The sequence below is a fragment of the Mus pahari genome, chromosome 1, assembly GCF_900095145.1.
Source record: "Mus pahari chromosome 1, PAHARI_EIJ_v1.1, whole genome shotgun sequence".
Lineage (NCBI taxonomy): Eukaryota > Metazoa > Chordata > Mammalia > Rodentia > Muridae > Mus > Mus pahari.
Genome location: NC_034590.1, coordinates 73,792,104 through 73,809,153, shown reverse-complemented (window position 1 = coordinate 73,809,153; position 17,050 = coordinate 73,792,104). Strand labels below are relative to the sequence as shown.

Below are 17,050 nucleotides of genomic sequence, written 5' to 3'. Positions count from 1 at the left end.
TCAATAGTGTGAACTAAATATAGATCAGAAAGGTCTGGAGAACATGGCAAAGAGCCTCATAATTTATATGTCTGCACCAGATTGTCAGATTTATGAAAGACTTGATAGTTTTAAAGGTCTACTGGGCCTTCTGTTTTATGCTAACTGCTCCTGTTTGTCACTAAATTATCATCGATGTGACAGGAAGTATGACAGCTCCTCAGAACCCACACTGTAAAAAAAATTGAGATATTACATTCCATTTTTAACTTTAAGTCATGAGCTCAAGGCAGGAGGATTGCTTCAGCTCAAGAGCCAAGACAACTCTATTGGGAGCATAGCAATGTCATATTTCAGTAGGAAAAAAATCCATGGGTTAAGGGCAGGGGGCTGGAAGTCAGAGCAGAGTGAAAGAGGAGAGCAACTTCATCAACAGTGGAACTTCTCTACTCCTTCTCTTAGAAGTCACACAGGTTAATAAGAAGCTCCTTAACTTTTGTGTCCTTGTTACTCATTGAAACTGTGAGACTACAAAATGTTTCTTCAAAAAGAGGTTGGCAAGAAGAGCAATGTGGGTCATGCCTATAATTTCAACACTGGATAGGTAGGGCAGGAAGGTGTAGAGTTCAATGTCATCTTCATCATTTGCATAGCAAGTTGAAGCCAGCCTGACTTGTATGAGACCCTGTTTCAATAAAAAGAAGAAACAAGAAAATGGTTGAAATAATCTCTTCAGAGAACTATATAGTCTTAGGATTATTTGGTTCTAATTTTTTTGGCTTTTAATTTCAACTTTGCCAGTTTTAATCAATTACTAACACTTAAACAACTCATTTCAGGATTTTGGACAGAGTCCATCCCACCTATTCACTCCATTTACCATGACTCCAGGACCTCTAGGAAATGGAAGCATGTCTTCTAACTTCTTGCTGAGTGGCATCCCTGGGCTGGAGCACATGCATATCTGGATCTCCCTCCCACTCTGTCTCATGTACCTAGTTTCCATCCTGGGTAACTGCACAATTCTTTTTATCATTAAGACTGAGCCCTCACTCCATGAGCCCATGTACCTCTTCCTGTCCATGCTCGCTCTGACTGACCTTGGTCTCTCTCTTTGTACCCTCCCTACAGTGCTGGGCATCTTTTGGGTGGGAGCACGAGACATTAGCCATGATGCTTGCTTTACCCAGCTCTTTTTCATCCACTGCTTGTCCTTCTTGGAATCCTCTGTGCTTCTCTCTATGGCCTTTGATCGCTTTGTGGCTATCTGTCGCCCTTTGCACTATGCTTCCATCCTCACCCACACAGTGATTGGCAGAATAGGTCTGGCCTCTCTGGGCCGTAGTGTTGCACTCATTTTCCCATTGCCTTTCATGCTCAAACGATTCCCTTATTGTGGCTCTCTTGTTCTCTCACATTCCTATTGTCTCCACCAAGAAGTGATGAAACTGGCCTGTGCAGACATCAAGGCAAACAGCATCTATGGCATGTTCGTCATTGTTTCTACAGTGGGAGTGGACTCTTTGCTCATCCTCTTCTCCTATGCACTTATTCTGCGCACCGTACTGTCCATTGCCTCAAGGGCTGAAAGACTCAAAGCTCTCAATACATGCGTTTCACACATTTCTGCTGTGCTTCTGTTCTATACTCCCATGATAGGATTGTCTGTAATCCACCGCTTTGGGAAACAGGCACCCCATTTAGTTCAGGTGGTCATGGGCTTTGTGTATCTCCTCTTCCCTCCTGTGATGAACCCCATTGTCTATAGTGTCAAGACCAAACAGATACGGGATAGGGTAACCCATGCCTTTTGCAACTAGATCAGTTACAAAAATCTGCAATCTCTGAACATGCTTGAACAGAGGATGTAATTATTTATTTTCTCAACAAATATAGAAGATTGACAAATTGATTATGCAATTATCCTTTTACAGGGGGGATATGAAGGTATGTAATACAGAAAGGTATGGTAAATCATACTGCAAAAAAAAAAAATAGCAGCAGAAATATAGCTGATCCTAATTTCTGCTCAAGAAATGAAAACCGTTAACAACAATAAAAAAGATTTGCTTCTTCTCTTCCCCTAGTCAAACATTTCTAACTTCATTTGTAATTGATCTGCTTGGTGTCTACCCAGGCACTGCACTGAAAAGACTAAATCCCACGGCAGGGCCACATGTAAATATTCCATCCTACAGGCCCAGCTTATGCCAAAGCATTAATTAAGTCAATGTCAGCACCATTGAGTGAAAGTAATTCAGATTATCGCAGCCTTCTTCTTTCTAGTCCTTCCAGTGAGCAATCATTAGAGAATCAATTCTACTGTGAACTCAATCCTAATGCATATTTGTAAACAAAAGAAAATTTTAAGATACTAAAGTTCGGATCAATTTTAATTTTATTGCTCAAAGAAGAACGTAAATAAAGTAAATAGAAGAGAAGACAGATGATTTTCGGTAAAGAGGATAAAGAAAGCTGTCTTTAGAGAGACATAGTTCTCACCTTAGAAGACATGTGAGAGCTTGGCCATTGAAGATTTTGGAGAGAGAGGCTAATATAGTCCAAGCTGTTGGATCTACATTCAAGTCTGTATGACCGAGTGGCAAGTTCTTTGACCACTGAGCTATCTCTCCAGGTCTGAGATAATTTTTGTCAGTGCTGTTCTGGCTGTTGCTGTTCCCTTTTATATCTGAGAAGAGTTGATGATGAGGGAAGAGATCAGTCACAGATGACATCAAAAAGGTCATAAATAAACGAGTGAATAAAGTATGTTAATGTGCATTATGACTACACCAATGCTAGAGATTAAAAGTTAATTTATGAGAAGTATATGATGATTTATGACTTTTGATTGGAGATATTTATGGAAAAAAAATGGACTTGATAAGATGCTTTAAAGGGGTTTTGGATTACTTAGAGGAAACTATGGGGTTGCCATATTTCTACACAGCAGTACATAGTGCATAATTCAAATAAGAACCAGCTAAACACCAAGTCGGCAGTAACAAGTTTATGTGCAATCACATCTCACTCCTGATTGATATCTTTCAAGGACAAGAGTATCTAACATTTCTCTCATGCTTGTCACCTGCACCCCACCACTCACTACCAATGGATTATATTTTCTAGCATTCAAAAGCCACATCTACAATGATGTCCATGTCTGTATTTAAGCATCATCATGTGAAAACATCAATGTATAGAAAACAGTGTGAGATGGAACATTGTAAGTGATTTATATTATATATGTCAGTAAATATATAAACATCATAGAAACATGAAGCCACTGAAATTTGGGAAGCTTGCATGTAGTTACGCCATTAAACTCTATGTTTGTAATGTGTACCTGTAATTCCATTACAATTAACAATGAGTCCTGCCCTCTGATATCTTATAATGAATTTAAAAAGTTATATTATTAACTTAGAGTCATATTTAGAAAGCATAAGTTTCTGTATAATGTGGGTAAATTGCAGTAGCATATTTGATCTAATTGTATTAAGCTTGTTTGAGTTCAGTTTTCTATTAAAGCAAAGCTAACAATTTCCATTTTACAAAGATCTCTATGTCATTTTCATGACAATTTCTAAGAATAGACCTTAAGTGTTCTTGACAGAAAACTGACAGGATAATGCATGTTAGTTTAAATTAAGCTATTTCACAATGTATACAGTTTTTAAAAATAATATAAGTGTGCTAAATATATATATATATATATATATATATATATATATATATATATATATATATATTTAATTATATATATAATTTTTATTTCCCAACTAGAAAAATAAGATAAAAAGGGATCTGGAAACTCGAAGATGCCTAAGTTTACAACTTAAAAAAAAGAAAATTTCAAAGAAAAGGCTTAACAGATGTTTTCTTGCAATAAACTTCAGTTTCTTCAATTTATTAAGCAAACAAAAACCCATGGAAGCATAAAGTGAAATATAACATAGAAAATATATGTTAAATATATAAGATAGGCCAGAAATGGCCCCAGAGAAAGGGCCAAGGGAGCTTTCTAAAGAGATGCTTATAGATGGATGAAACTATACAAAATATTTCATTCATTCTAAATGACCCAACTTGAGTCTTGTACAACACACTGATATTATTCAGGTCACAGAGAAGAGAAGTTGCATTCTAATCAAAGCAAGAGTTCCCTGAAAATATCAAAATGTAATAAATGTTGCTGTAATTCTTGCTATGAGCTACCTCAGGCTGGGCTTCTAACTCAGTGGCAATCCTTGTAATACTAAAGAAAGACAAGTAAGGGAAAGATCTAATCATGTGATAAAGTGGTAGACTGAAAGGAAAAGGACACCTTGAGGTATAGCCAGAAACTCATGGAGATTAGCACCTGAAGGAACATAGATTTGCTAACTCCTTTAGTGTATAGTGAGAGGCTAATCACACCAATAAATACTCTTGGGTTTTGGAATACAGCAGTGGCCAGAGCAGATAAAACTCTACCCTTGGGCCAGGCGGTGGTGGCGCACGCCTTTAATCCCAGCACTTGGGAGGCAGAGGCAGGCAGATTTCTGGGTTCAATGCCAGCCTGGTCTACAGAGTGAGTTCCAGGATAGCCAGGGCTACACAGAGAAACCCTGTCTAGAAAAAACAAAAACAAACAAACAAACAAAAAAAAATCCTCTACCTTTGGGTCCTTCTGTCACAGTTAGGCAGCCAATGAACATGAAAATGAATAAAAAGTATATTATGGTAGAGATAGAGACGTATATGGAAAAGTTGAGTAAAATATGCTCCAGAAGGTTCAGATTGATAAGAGTCAAAAAAAAAAAAAAAAAAAAACTTCACTGAGGAGGAAATATTTCAAAGATATGTGGCATGTGGCAGAAGGTTGTTGCCACATGGATAGAAGGATAGAGTTCCAGATGGATAGAGATTATGTTGAAAATCTAAAGTTAGAATGTGTATGTGTGAAAAATATCACTGCATCTAGTACCACCAGAATGGAGAGCATAGCAAGAAGAGGGGTACTGTTTCTCTATCATGTAGGGATGTTTTAGATAGATTTTTAATCTCAATCAGAATGAAATGGAAAAGTCATTAGAAGATGCCAAGGACACAATATATACAGAATTGCCTGCAGAAGGAAGCAGGGAAAAATAGGCTAAGGAGTTATTATAATAATGCAGGAAATAAAGGGTGTTGGTTGTGAACAAAAGATAGTAATAGAAGCAGAAGTAGATGGCTATATCTTCCAAGTAGACATGATGGGATTTAGTTGGAAATTGACATTAAGAGTTTACACATCATTGTGGAGGAATATTGTGATTTACTAAGCTATGTACAAGGATCTCTGGTTCCTAGAAAAAAATGAAAGTGAAGGAAACAAAAAGGGCAGAAGGAATAGAGAATACCTCAAGCCCCTTCATTGTTTCTTGAACTTAACACAGAATCCATTTCTAGTTCACAACTAACTAACTGCTGTGTAATTATGGTGCCTGGGGAAAAATAGCTAAGTAATTGAAAGAGATCATTCTCACTTGTCTGGGAGCAATAAGAGGGTACTTTCAACTTGCGAAATCACCTGCAGGCAACAAAAACATGCACAGTGAAGATAAGATTTTTAATTCTTGTCTGTGACTCGGAATCACCTTGAGAATCCCAAGTCGATTCAACTTCCTAACCAGACCTGCCACAACTCATGACAGAATGTATTGTCAACCTCCATCTCCTGATATGAGAATGCAGTTTGTCTTCCGGGATGAGTCTATAATGTCTCGTTTGTTTATATGCTTCTAACTCTTTTATCTCTTTCATAAACTTCAGATTCCCTTAGAAAATCAGAGGTTCTCAAGAGTATTATGGAATTCTGGAGTACTTCCAATTCCTGGGAGTATCTGAAGTCCTGGGTATATTTGTAACAGTATTAAGCAGCTTGGATTAGTGTTTGTTTAAATTTTCATTGGCATTCAGTAGCACTCATGTTCTGAGGGTTTCCAAAAGATATTGGACATATACTATGGCACTATGTTAAATACATGTGGAACATTTGACACTCTACTTTTCTTCTACTGAGATCGTAAATTAATGCAATCTGTAAAAAAGAAAATTGTTCAATAACTTCCCTTTTCAATAAATTATTTTAGTTTCATTTGATTGTGTTACTTCTGAAATGTGTGATACATGTTAATATGAATTTATTAACATGATATTAATTAGCCCATAATTAGTATTATTTTAAATTTTGAATGTCACAACTATAATTCCCTGCTAAAGATACGAAAGGTAGAAAAAGAGGCAGAGGAAATATGTCCATAATAATTAGAAAAACATACTCTTCAAAATTTTCAGCAACCTAACTTCTATAATCATGAGTATGTTGTTATACATTTCAAAAGATATTCTGCAGATATGTTACAGCTACAGATATTGAGAGTCAGGTATTATTTTTATTAATACAAACCCATAGAAGGTTTTCTGACAGTGATCAGTATTGGAAACCTGACCTATAGACTGTGTTGAAGTCATGTTGAGGTGCAATGATGTTTGTTCTGAGTATGGAAGAAGGATAGTCAATAAGTCCTGAAATGAAGGTGATTTCTAGAAGCTGGGAAAGGCAAGGAAAAAGGTTCTTTTCAGTGACCTCAGAAAGAAATGTGGGTTTGTCTATTCTTTGATTTAGACCCATGAAACATATATTTTAAGATATGTGACTATAGGATAAAAACATGTCTGTTGCATTTAGCCGTTTAATGTATGCTAGTTTGTTATGAAATAATAGAAAACAAATACAACACTTCAGGATTTACCACAGAGGCTAAGACATAAGCTAACTAGCAGCATGATGTATTTATGTTGCTCAAAGTGCAAGACAGACTATGTTAATATAGAGTAGAGAAGAACATTCATGCACAATGTGAATGAAATGTGTGGAGACCTGCCATTACAGTATAAATTATTAAAACTTGTTTTAAAACTACAAATGAGGGCACATTTTAAATACGAACTAAGAACATATGACCAAGCCAGCTCAGTCAGCCAAGAGTCTCAAAGGAGGGAGGGAGGACTGAAAAGAAAAAGACAATTAGACAACATAACATGACTCCAGTCAGTACTGAGGTTAAAGCACGTTTATTTTTTTCCCAGTCTGCTTTTATACCATTCTAGGTACATGCAAAGAATAGAGTCAGGTCTTAGATCAAAGGCAAAGTAACTAAACAAGGCAATAAACAAACGATCAAACAAGGCAGGAAGCAAAGCCCAGTGGTCACTGTTTCCAGGGCTTATCAGGATGACCAAGATAAAAGGAATGCCACACATTCCTAGGCTGAGTTTACTTTACCTTGAGCTTTGTGTTAGCCCAAATGTAAATATTCTAATCTGAGTCTACTTCCATGTCCTAGCCTAATGACAAATTCCTGCCAAATTTCTAGAAGAGGCCTTAACATCTCTCCACAAACATAACAATGGATATCAGTGGGTGAAGGGCATTAGAGAGGCACTGCCATAGAGGAAGGGTATTCATAGTTTGATGATTGATTCTTGTTTAAGATATATCTTTACTCCATACACATCTACATACAAATGTTCTCATCTTCCCAAAGGGACCCATTCAATCTTTGATTAGTGACTGGTTAACAGCCTGATAGCCTCCTGTTTCAAGCTTTCTCTAGGATGCTATATTTAATATTCAGTCACCTGAGAGAAATCCTCAAAAATATTTAGATCCATTCTATAAAACTCTGATGATATCTTTGAAAAGTTTGGATGTGCTCAAAGCAAAATTGGGGCCTCAGAAACCTACATAGAATAAGTGAGAATCTAAATACTTAGAGTTCCTTTCAACTGCACTTTCAAGTGGAAATTCTACCTTTTAATCTTTCTTTAAAATAGTTCTTATATCATGAAAATGTTAATGAATAAATTTTATGAAAAATATCTTGGTACCAATTCCTGGGACCTGTAGAAATTTAACTTTAAGAGCTGCATTTTATCTGAAAGTCACTAATACTATGACATTGAAAAAAATAAACAGTAACAACACAGGGATTAAAGCTATTTCACAGATACTTTCATGAATGTAGGAACTTACTATGAATTACATTTTTACTTAAAAACAATCAAAATGAGAACAAAAACAAGCAAAGAATGCTACATACCTCTGTTCCCTCTTTCCTCATCTGTGAGTTACCACTTCACAAGAGAGTGTTGACCTGTCCTCTTATTTCTCCCCGATTCTATTTTGAATATGGATCTGACATGTGCCCTTCTGCACAAAAGACTTTCAAATTTACCTAGGACTCAACTTGTTTTTTATACTCCTAACCCAGTTCAATCATTTCATCCAAAACTCTCACTCAGTATTTGCTAAATAGCTACTATGTATACTGTTAATTTGATTTCCTTTGTGGTATAAATATTGTGCATTACAGAAATATTTTATAGATATTAATTGAAAGGAAATAAATCTACTCAAATTTTGTCAGTTCTTGAAAGCCTGATTTAACTGTTCAATCACATAAGTGTTTTATTTAAACTCTTTTAAAATGTTAGTTATGCCTCCTTAAACCATATCATACTCTCATCTGTTTCTTGTACATTACTGCAAATGTTCTCAACCCAATTTTAAGTTTTATACATCATAGAAATTCAGAGCCTCGCTATAGAGCTTCTAATAACCACCATGAATGACGCTGAGCACAGCAGATGCTAGAAAGTACCTGTTTGAAGATAACATATTATTTACATTCCCAAGTCCTTATCTCACACATATGTTAACCAACTTTCCCAAGACCTTCTCCCGGATTTGTCGAGTCTTTATACAGTACACAATAGGGTTCATCAAGGGTGGCACCAACAAAAACATATCTGCAATAAGGATTACAAGTAGGGGACTTTTGTGTTTAGCAAAGCGATGTATGGCAGCCAGGGCGATGATGGGCACATAGAAGATGAGCACAGCACAGATGTGGGAGACACAGGTATTTAGAGCCTTAAGCCTTTCTGCTAGAGATGCAATACTGAGAACTGTCTTCAAGATCAGCACATAAGACATAAGAATCAAGGCGAAGTCCAGCATGGTACAGAGAGCCACAAAGAAGCCATAGATGAAATTGATCTTGTTATCAGAGCAGGCCAGTTTCATGACATCCTGATGAAGGCAATATGAGTGAGAGAGGAGATTCTTGTGACAGTATTTCAGTTTCCTTAGTGTGAAAGGGAATGGAAGCACCAAAACTGTGCTCCTGAAGGCTAAAATTAGTCCTATTTTAGCAACTCTATGGCCGGTGAGAATAGAACTGTATCTCAAAGGGTTGTGAATGGCAAGAAAGCGGTCCAAAGACATAATCAAAAGCACAGAGGACTCCATGACAGTGAATACGTGGATAAAGAACTCTTGGGCAAAACAGGCATTGGGTGAGATTCCCATGGCATTGAAAAAGAAGATTTTAAACATGGTAGGAAGAGAAGAGAAGGACAAGCCCATATCAGAGACAGCCAACATGGTAAGGAAATAGTACATGGGCTCATGAAGAGAGGGTTCTGTCTTGATGACAAAAATGATAATGCAGTTACCCATGATGGCAATAAGGTACATGAGGAAGATAGGGATGGAGATCCACGTGTGGGCATATTCCAGTCCTGGTATCCCAATTAGAAGAAAATACTTGACCTCAGAGTTGTTGAAAACAGACATGTGCAGAAATAGGAACTGTATGTGAAATCATGTAACAAAAAAGCAATTCTTTTAGGTGATACTCAATTTTACATGAATGAGTTAAATACTGTGCAACAAAATGTATTTAGTGTATACAATCAGTGTATTTTTCCAAATATACTGTAAGTCCTTCAGTAGTTAACATCTTCCAATATGACAAAGGGCAATTCTAACTACCTTTCTTTTTTATTTTTATTTTTATTTTATTTTATAAATATTTTATTTTTATTTTTTAACTTTTTAAATTTTCATTGGCAAGAGAGGCCCCTTTGTCTTGCAAACTTTATATGACCCAGCACAGGGTAATGTCAGGGCCAAGAAGTGGGAGTGGATGGGTAGGGGAGCAGGGGCGGGGGGGAGGGTATAGGGATAACATTTGAAATATAAATAAAGAAAATATCTAATAAAAATTATTTTTTTATTTTTTTATTATTAGATATTTTGTTTATTTACATTTCAAATTTTATTGACGGCAAATCAACTATTTTTGTTGGATCAGTAGAAAGATTCCCAAAATCCTTTGTACTACTTTCCCCTACACAACCTTAAGCAAATTCCATGTTGTCTTTACAACAAATCTCTGAACTTCATAGAAGACAGTCTGAAATTATAATCTACTCTAATGCTCAGAGATCACTGAAAATAATTTGGACAACAGTAACTGCTAGAAAGCAAGTGTGAGTAATTAATGGCTTAATCTTAAGTGGTAAGTTTTCATTATGTACATTTTTATTTATCTATATTATCAATTATATATATATATATATATATATATATATATATATATATATATATATATATAATTTTATAAAAATGAAAATAACAAAGGTTGTTCAAGTATGTATACCACTTCTTTGATTGGTCTTAATTGATTCACTTTGTTTACAAGTCTGGTTTTATATCAGCAATGTTTTTATGTTGCAGATACTTATGAAGAATCAAACACATTTCTAAATATGTCACATTAAAAATAATTTTAAATGTTAACATCATTTACTAGAAACACTAGTTTCTAACACAATGTGAGAAATTAACCCTGAAAGGTTGTTTGTTTGTTTGTTTGTTTGTTTACTATCCTTTGTGGTCAGGTATTGAGTCAGGAAAAGTTTCCTAGTTTACACAGTTAAGGGTCACAGTTCAGGTGTTCATCTTATTATTTCAGAGGCAATTCCTACAGTGTAATGATTTATACAATATGATGAATACACTCCCCTTACCAGACTGCCCTTACTGGATTATTTTATTCTGATCATTATTGAATAAATAAATTGCATAAAAATATCCAAATTTGGAAACAAATCCAAACCATGAAATTTCCCTTTGAAATAATAAAATATTAAAGATGTATCCACATAATAAATCTGGTTGTATTCTTGGGGTCAATATCAACAGGTCCATTATTTCATTTTCAGATTCAATATATAATTTTGCAATTTAAACTTTTTAGATTCAAGATAATCCAGTATTGAATGATTCTAAATATATCCAAAGTAACACAAATACAATATATTTAACATAAATTGTCCTATATTTAAAACTCTGTTTGAAAAAATATGTAAGTTAATGAAAATTATGAAACAAATTTGAAATTATAAAATATCCAAATTTGTAGTAATGAGAAAGAACCAAGGACAGGCCAGAACTACAAAGACATGTTAGTTAAATTTCATTTAATAATTGCTTTTGCTTCAGGATTATTAGAGAATATTTATACAGAACCCACGACATTAGATCAAGAAGTATTAATATACTAGGTGGTACCTGGGGCTGTAAGAATAAATGAGATCACCAAGGAGGGAAAATATACAAAATACAAATTTGAATCTCACAAAACTTTAGGAGCTGCAAGATTGCTGAGAGGGCCGTGTACTGGAAACAGAATTGGAGGAAGACTACAGTGTTGTAGATGCCAAAGAAGAAGAATGATTTGAGAAGGCAATTCATAAGCAAGCATTGCCCAGAACTCTTAGAATATTCATAGCTAAGATAAGACACAGGACCTCAAAAGACTTTATGAACATCTATACATAATGCTCAGCCAGGCAACTTACGCTCTATAAATCTAACGCATCAAACGCCTTCTACTCGTTCCTTGAATATTAAAAATAAGATTTTCTGCCTCGGAGTTATTTTTAGACCATGTGATGTTGTCTCTAGCAAAATTTAAATAACTGATAGGAGCAGCTATTTTCACAAATAATCCAAGAAAAAAATGGCTAGTGTTTTCTTTGTGGCATCACATTCTAAATTGACAAGGTAGTGCTTTTTTAATCACAAAGGACACTTTTATTTGATATTTTATCAATTAAATGAGTACTATGAATGTCAGAATATTAGCCTGGTTCTTAACCTTGCTGTTTAATCATCAGACCATTCAAAGCCCACACACGCATGGGCACACGAGCGCAAACACAAAAACATAAATACATACATACATACANACATACATACACACACACACATAAACACACTTGCACACATACATGAACCTGCCAACCACACAAACACACATTAACACACTTACTCAAATATCCCCACACATGCACAGCCCAAAGTTGCTTCCCCTTCCTATCCATAATTTCATATTCAAACATATGCTTTAATTAAAAATTTTACTTAAGAAAGCTTTAATTTTAAGCTCTTAATGGGATGTTTCAGTTCTTTGTCCTTACCAGAACCAGAAGCACACTCCCCTGAAAGGCAAGAACAAGAGCCCCAGGCTTTGCCCTCTACCTTATCTAGCTCAGTCTCTTCTGTTTGCTCTGGAGTATAGACCTCTGTTAGTTAAGGGAAGTCTCCTGGGTATTCTGACTGTAAGTTTATAAAGAACATGGTGCATCTGTGAGTTAACTCCTCAGCACCCAGGTCTCAGCAGGAGCCAGAGACAGGTTACCAACTGGATGATCACGTCTGTGAGAGGTAAACAGTGGAAATCAAAATGAAGCTTGAAATGAGAGATTCACATAGGCCTAGAAGCATAATTAGAACGATGGACTTGGTTTAATCAAATATTCTAATTCCAATTCCAAGCCATACCTCTGGACTTTCCTTAAGAATAGTTTCATCACTTGGAAAATAATGAGTAACACCAAGGATCAAACACTTCTGAAACCACTTTACAAGTCGTGAATGATTTTTTTTCCCTGTAATCCCCAAAGCTGTTGGTAAACAGTAGGTGCATGTAATTTGCGATCCTATGTCACATTTCTAGCCAGACATCTCAAAATTACATCCCTCTTGTACTACATGTGATACTCATGATAAGGTATGTGATGGCCACTCTCTGTGCTTCCACCATAGTTTTCTAGTGTTTTTATCAATCCTATAGTAGTTTGTGTTAAAAAAAGAAGTCACTCAAAACTATGAAGCTACAATGAAGACTTGATGATAATGTTTATGTATAAATTAAAAAGACACAGATACAATATTATTTTGGGAAAATTGTAGCAAATTCTATTAATTGAGTTTGAATGCTTTTTATGTTTTCTATTAGTGTATATTAATGGCACGAGTTTATTATGACATTTCATCCATGCATATAATGTACTTTTATCCTAGTCACCCATGCAACTACTTTCTCTCGTCACCTTTCCATTCCCACTGATCTTTCTCTTCTCAACAATTCTACTTCCATGTCTTTGTATTTTAAACCCAATGATTTCAGTCAAAATTATTTACAGGGACAAGGGTCAGGATTTATTTAAAAGCATATGGGCAACTTACAAGTGACTACACCATTGAACAAGATACATCTTCCTTCCCTAGTATCCATCACAGATCTATAAACCCTCAAAGATGGATGGGACCTTCTAAGCCAATCTTCCCTGGCAACCCCTAATTGCCTATAAATATTTAAGTTTTGATTACTGTTTTCTTCCAGCAGTTTGTGTCTTTATTATCTAGGTCTAGATTGTGCTGTTTTTCTTTCTTTCCTTCCTTCTTTCTTTCTTTTTAATTATCTTTAACCTTTTTTAACAGTCCAGTCATTGTACCGTTTTCATTCTGCCTTCAAGAGGTCCTCATCCTATTCCTCCCCCCACCCCACCCCCAGCTCCAAGAGGATGTTCCTATATCCCCCACACCACCACATACACATTCCTTCAGGCCTCCCCATTCCATGGGGCCTCAAGTCTCTTGAGGGTTAGGTATATCTTCTCTCAGTGAGGCCAGACCAAGTTGTCCTCTGCTGTATATGCGTTGGGGGCCTCATATCAACTGGTGTGTGCTGCCTGGTTGGTGGTTCAGTATTTGAGAGCTCTTGGGGGTCCAGGTTACTTGAGACTGCTGGTCTTCCTATGGGGTCACTCTCCTCAACTTCTTCCAGCCTTTCCCTAATTCAACACAGGGGTCCCCGACTTCGTTCCATTGGTTGGTTGTTTATAAAAGAATTATTTGAATTTTGTTATAAAGAGTCTGCAAATAGCCGGGCAGTGGTGGTGCATGCCTTTAATCCCAGCACTTGGGAGGCAGAGGCAGGCAGATTTCTGAGTTCGAGGCCAGCCTGGTCTACAGAGTGAGTTCCAGGACAGCCAAGTGGCTATACAGAGAAACCCTGTCCCAAAAAACCAAAAAAAAAAAAAAAAAAGTCTGCAAATAAAAAAATCTTACATCAAAATTTACCAGACCCAAATTCTATTCATCTCAATTAACTTTGTGCAGATAGAGCAATCATTCTGAAGATGGCAAGAATCACTGTGGACTTTACACTTGCATTATCAAAGACATTTTATTCACTAATCTACCACCTGAAAATAAAAAGTCCATGACAGTTAAACCCAGAAAAACAATTAGCTTTATATCCCTTCCATGACTCATGTGCCCATTACCTGCATTCAGTCCTTGTTTCCTAATATTTATTCTTTCTTGTTCTCTATTCTGTATGTCATAGTGTACCCACATGTGCATTTGTTTACAAGTCCACAACACCAAACATACACACAGAGAAAGAGCAGAGCAAGAGTTGGGGGGGTGGGGTGGATGACTAGAGATCAGAACCCATTATAAGGGAGAACATGCAATGGTATTCTTTCTGAGATTGTGTGACCACTCTTAATATATATCCTAAGTTCATATTTTCCTATAAATTATGTGACTTCATTTTTCTTCAGAGCTGAATAGTATTCTACTTTATATATGTCCTACATTTTCATCACTCATTAACCAGCTGGTGAACAATTGAGTTGTTTCCATTTACTTGCTATAGTGAGTAGAATAGAGAATCAGTAAACATAATGGTGCAGATACCTCTGTGGTAGGGTGTGAAATTCTCTGGGTATACACCCAGGAGTGAAATAGCTGGGTCAACTGGTAGCCCTATTGAGAAATCTCCAATCTGATTTCTACAATAGTTGTGTCGATTTGTACTCATACCAACACTGAATAAGAGTTTCTCTTTCCCTCATCCTGGCATTTGTTGTCAATAACTGACAACATCATTCTGATTGAAGTAGGGTGGTATCCCAAAGAAGTTTTCGTTTGTATTGCTCTGATGACTAGCGATACTGAATAACTTTCAAAAGTAGTTATTGGTCATATGTGGGTTTTTTTGAAAACTGTCAGTACTTGAAATTTTCCCAATTGTTAACTGATACTTTTACTTCCTTGATATTTAATTTTGGCAATTCTTTAAAAATTCTGGATATTAGCCCCTTGTCTGAAGTATAGCTGGTAGAGATTTTTTTTTCCATTCTGTGGGCTGTTTGCTCCAGTGATAGTTTTGGAGTTGCACAGAAACTTCTCATTTTCAGGTATGTATTTCCATCGTTTGATGCTCTGGTTAGTTTTTGTGCTACTAGTGATGTGTTTACAAAGTCCTTGCCAACTCCAGTGTCGAGAACAGTATTCCCTACTGACTGTTTCATTCTACTAGAAGTTTCTGTGTTCCCAGTTTTAAATACAGCTGTTTTTTATACAAAATGAAAGATTTAAATCTAATGCCATTCTCCTGCAGATAAACAACCAGCACCATTTGTTAAATAAAGTGTATTTTTTCTCTCTATACTTTTGCCTCCTTTAGCAAAATTAAGTGAACATAGCTTTGTCATTTTATTTCCATATCCCCTGTTTTATTCCATTGGTCAAATAAATCATTTGTTTACAGAGGGGAGAAGAGATGATGTAATAGGTGCCCCATGAGAGCAAAGCCCACGCGCACCTCTGGACATCTGCTATGTGTAGATAAGAGCCTTGACGGGCAGACCTGAAGCAGCAGGCTGAGAATATGCTGGTCTAAGTTCGTTTTGCTTTGCTGTTTGGTTGAGTTGTCATAACATCACATTGTCTTGGAATATGATATGGCTTTAAAGCCTATGGCATACTTAAACCAGTAATCTTCTAAGAGTCAGAACTCAAAAGGGGTTGTAAACAAGAATGACTGTAGCAGAAACTTCCAATTTTTAGTATAAGAATAGCTCAGAAAGTCAGGGGAATGCCAGGACCAGGAAGCAGGAGTGGGTTGGTTGGGAAGCAGGGCAGGGGGAGGATATAGGGGGCTTTGGGGATAGCATTTGAAATGTAAATGAAGAAAATATATAATAAAAAAAGAAAGTCATCTATTAAGAATAAAATACATTTACCTAAAAAGGACAGAAAGGCAGACATCCCCAAATACAGAATTCAAACTGTCAAAACAGAATCCCAGTTTCAACACTGGAGTTACAGAGAAAAGAACCATTGAAAGAACTGGAAATTGAGATAAGTTTGTAGTCTCAAGTGATTGAAAGAAAACCTTTGGATCGTGAAGACTAATGATGCCTATGCACTAGAAGCAATTGCAAGGGAAGCAGCACAGGCTCTTCTGCAGCGGCCCGAGAGCGACATAGGCTGGAGTTGCAGTTGTGTGCTCCTCGCTCCTTATTTCCTTCCTGACTAATAAAGAGTAACAAACGGCATCTGATTCATAGCGGTTCTCATATAATTAAATAAAATGATAGCTAAAAAGAACTCAAGGCATTATCTAAGAGAAAGCCTACCTAAATTTTAATTCTTGTTAATAGTAAAATGTAAGACATTTTTTTCAAAAAAATGCCAAGTTTTGGGGGTATTCAGAGTCTTTCCTTTATCAGGCACAGAGCTTGGAAATATATTCTGATGATGAATAAGGCCAATATGAAAGTTATTATATTTTAGATTAATGTAGAACTCTGCCAAGTTTATCACTCATCCTTAAAGAAAATGTGTTGTTTTAATATCACCTGCTCACCAGACTACGAGTGCCATAAATATATAGATGTTTCTAAATCCATAAAAAGTATTATAAACTTATTGGACTACAATAAAAAAAACTTTAATGAGAATCACAAAGTATCTAGTATGCACTAAAATCTCCTAATCTCTCTCTCTCTCTCTCTCTCTCTCTCTCTCTCTCTCTCTCTCTCTCTC

At 36.1% G+C, this 17,050-nt stretch overlaps 2 protein-coding genes across 2 annotated transcripts; one reads left to right on the top strand and one right to left on the bottom strand.

Moving 5' to 3' along the window:
- Positions 1-860: 860 nt before the first annotated feature.
- On the top strand, positions 861-1,799 carry LOC110325278 (olfactory receptor 51G2). The gene has a single exon (XM_021203169.1). It carries the CDS (start codon positions 861-863, stop codon positions 1,797-1,799), a length of 939 nt encoding a protein of 312 aa, XP_021058828.1.
- A 6,911-nt stretch (positions 1,800-8,710) lies between these two features.
- On the bottom strand, positions 8,711-9,655 carry LOC110333020 (olfactory receptor 51A7). Its single transcript, XM_021214381.1, has one exon. The coding sequence runs from the start codon at positions 9,647-9,649 to the stop codon at positions 8,711-8,713; it is 939 nt and encodes a 312-aa protein (XP_021070040.1). The 5' UTR covers positions 9,650-9,655.
- Positions 9,656-17,050: the final 7,395 nt, after the last annotated feature.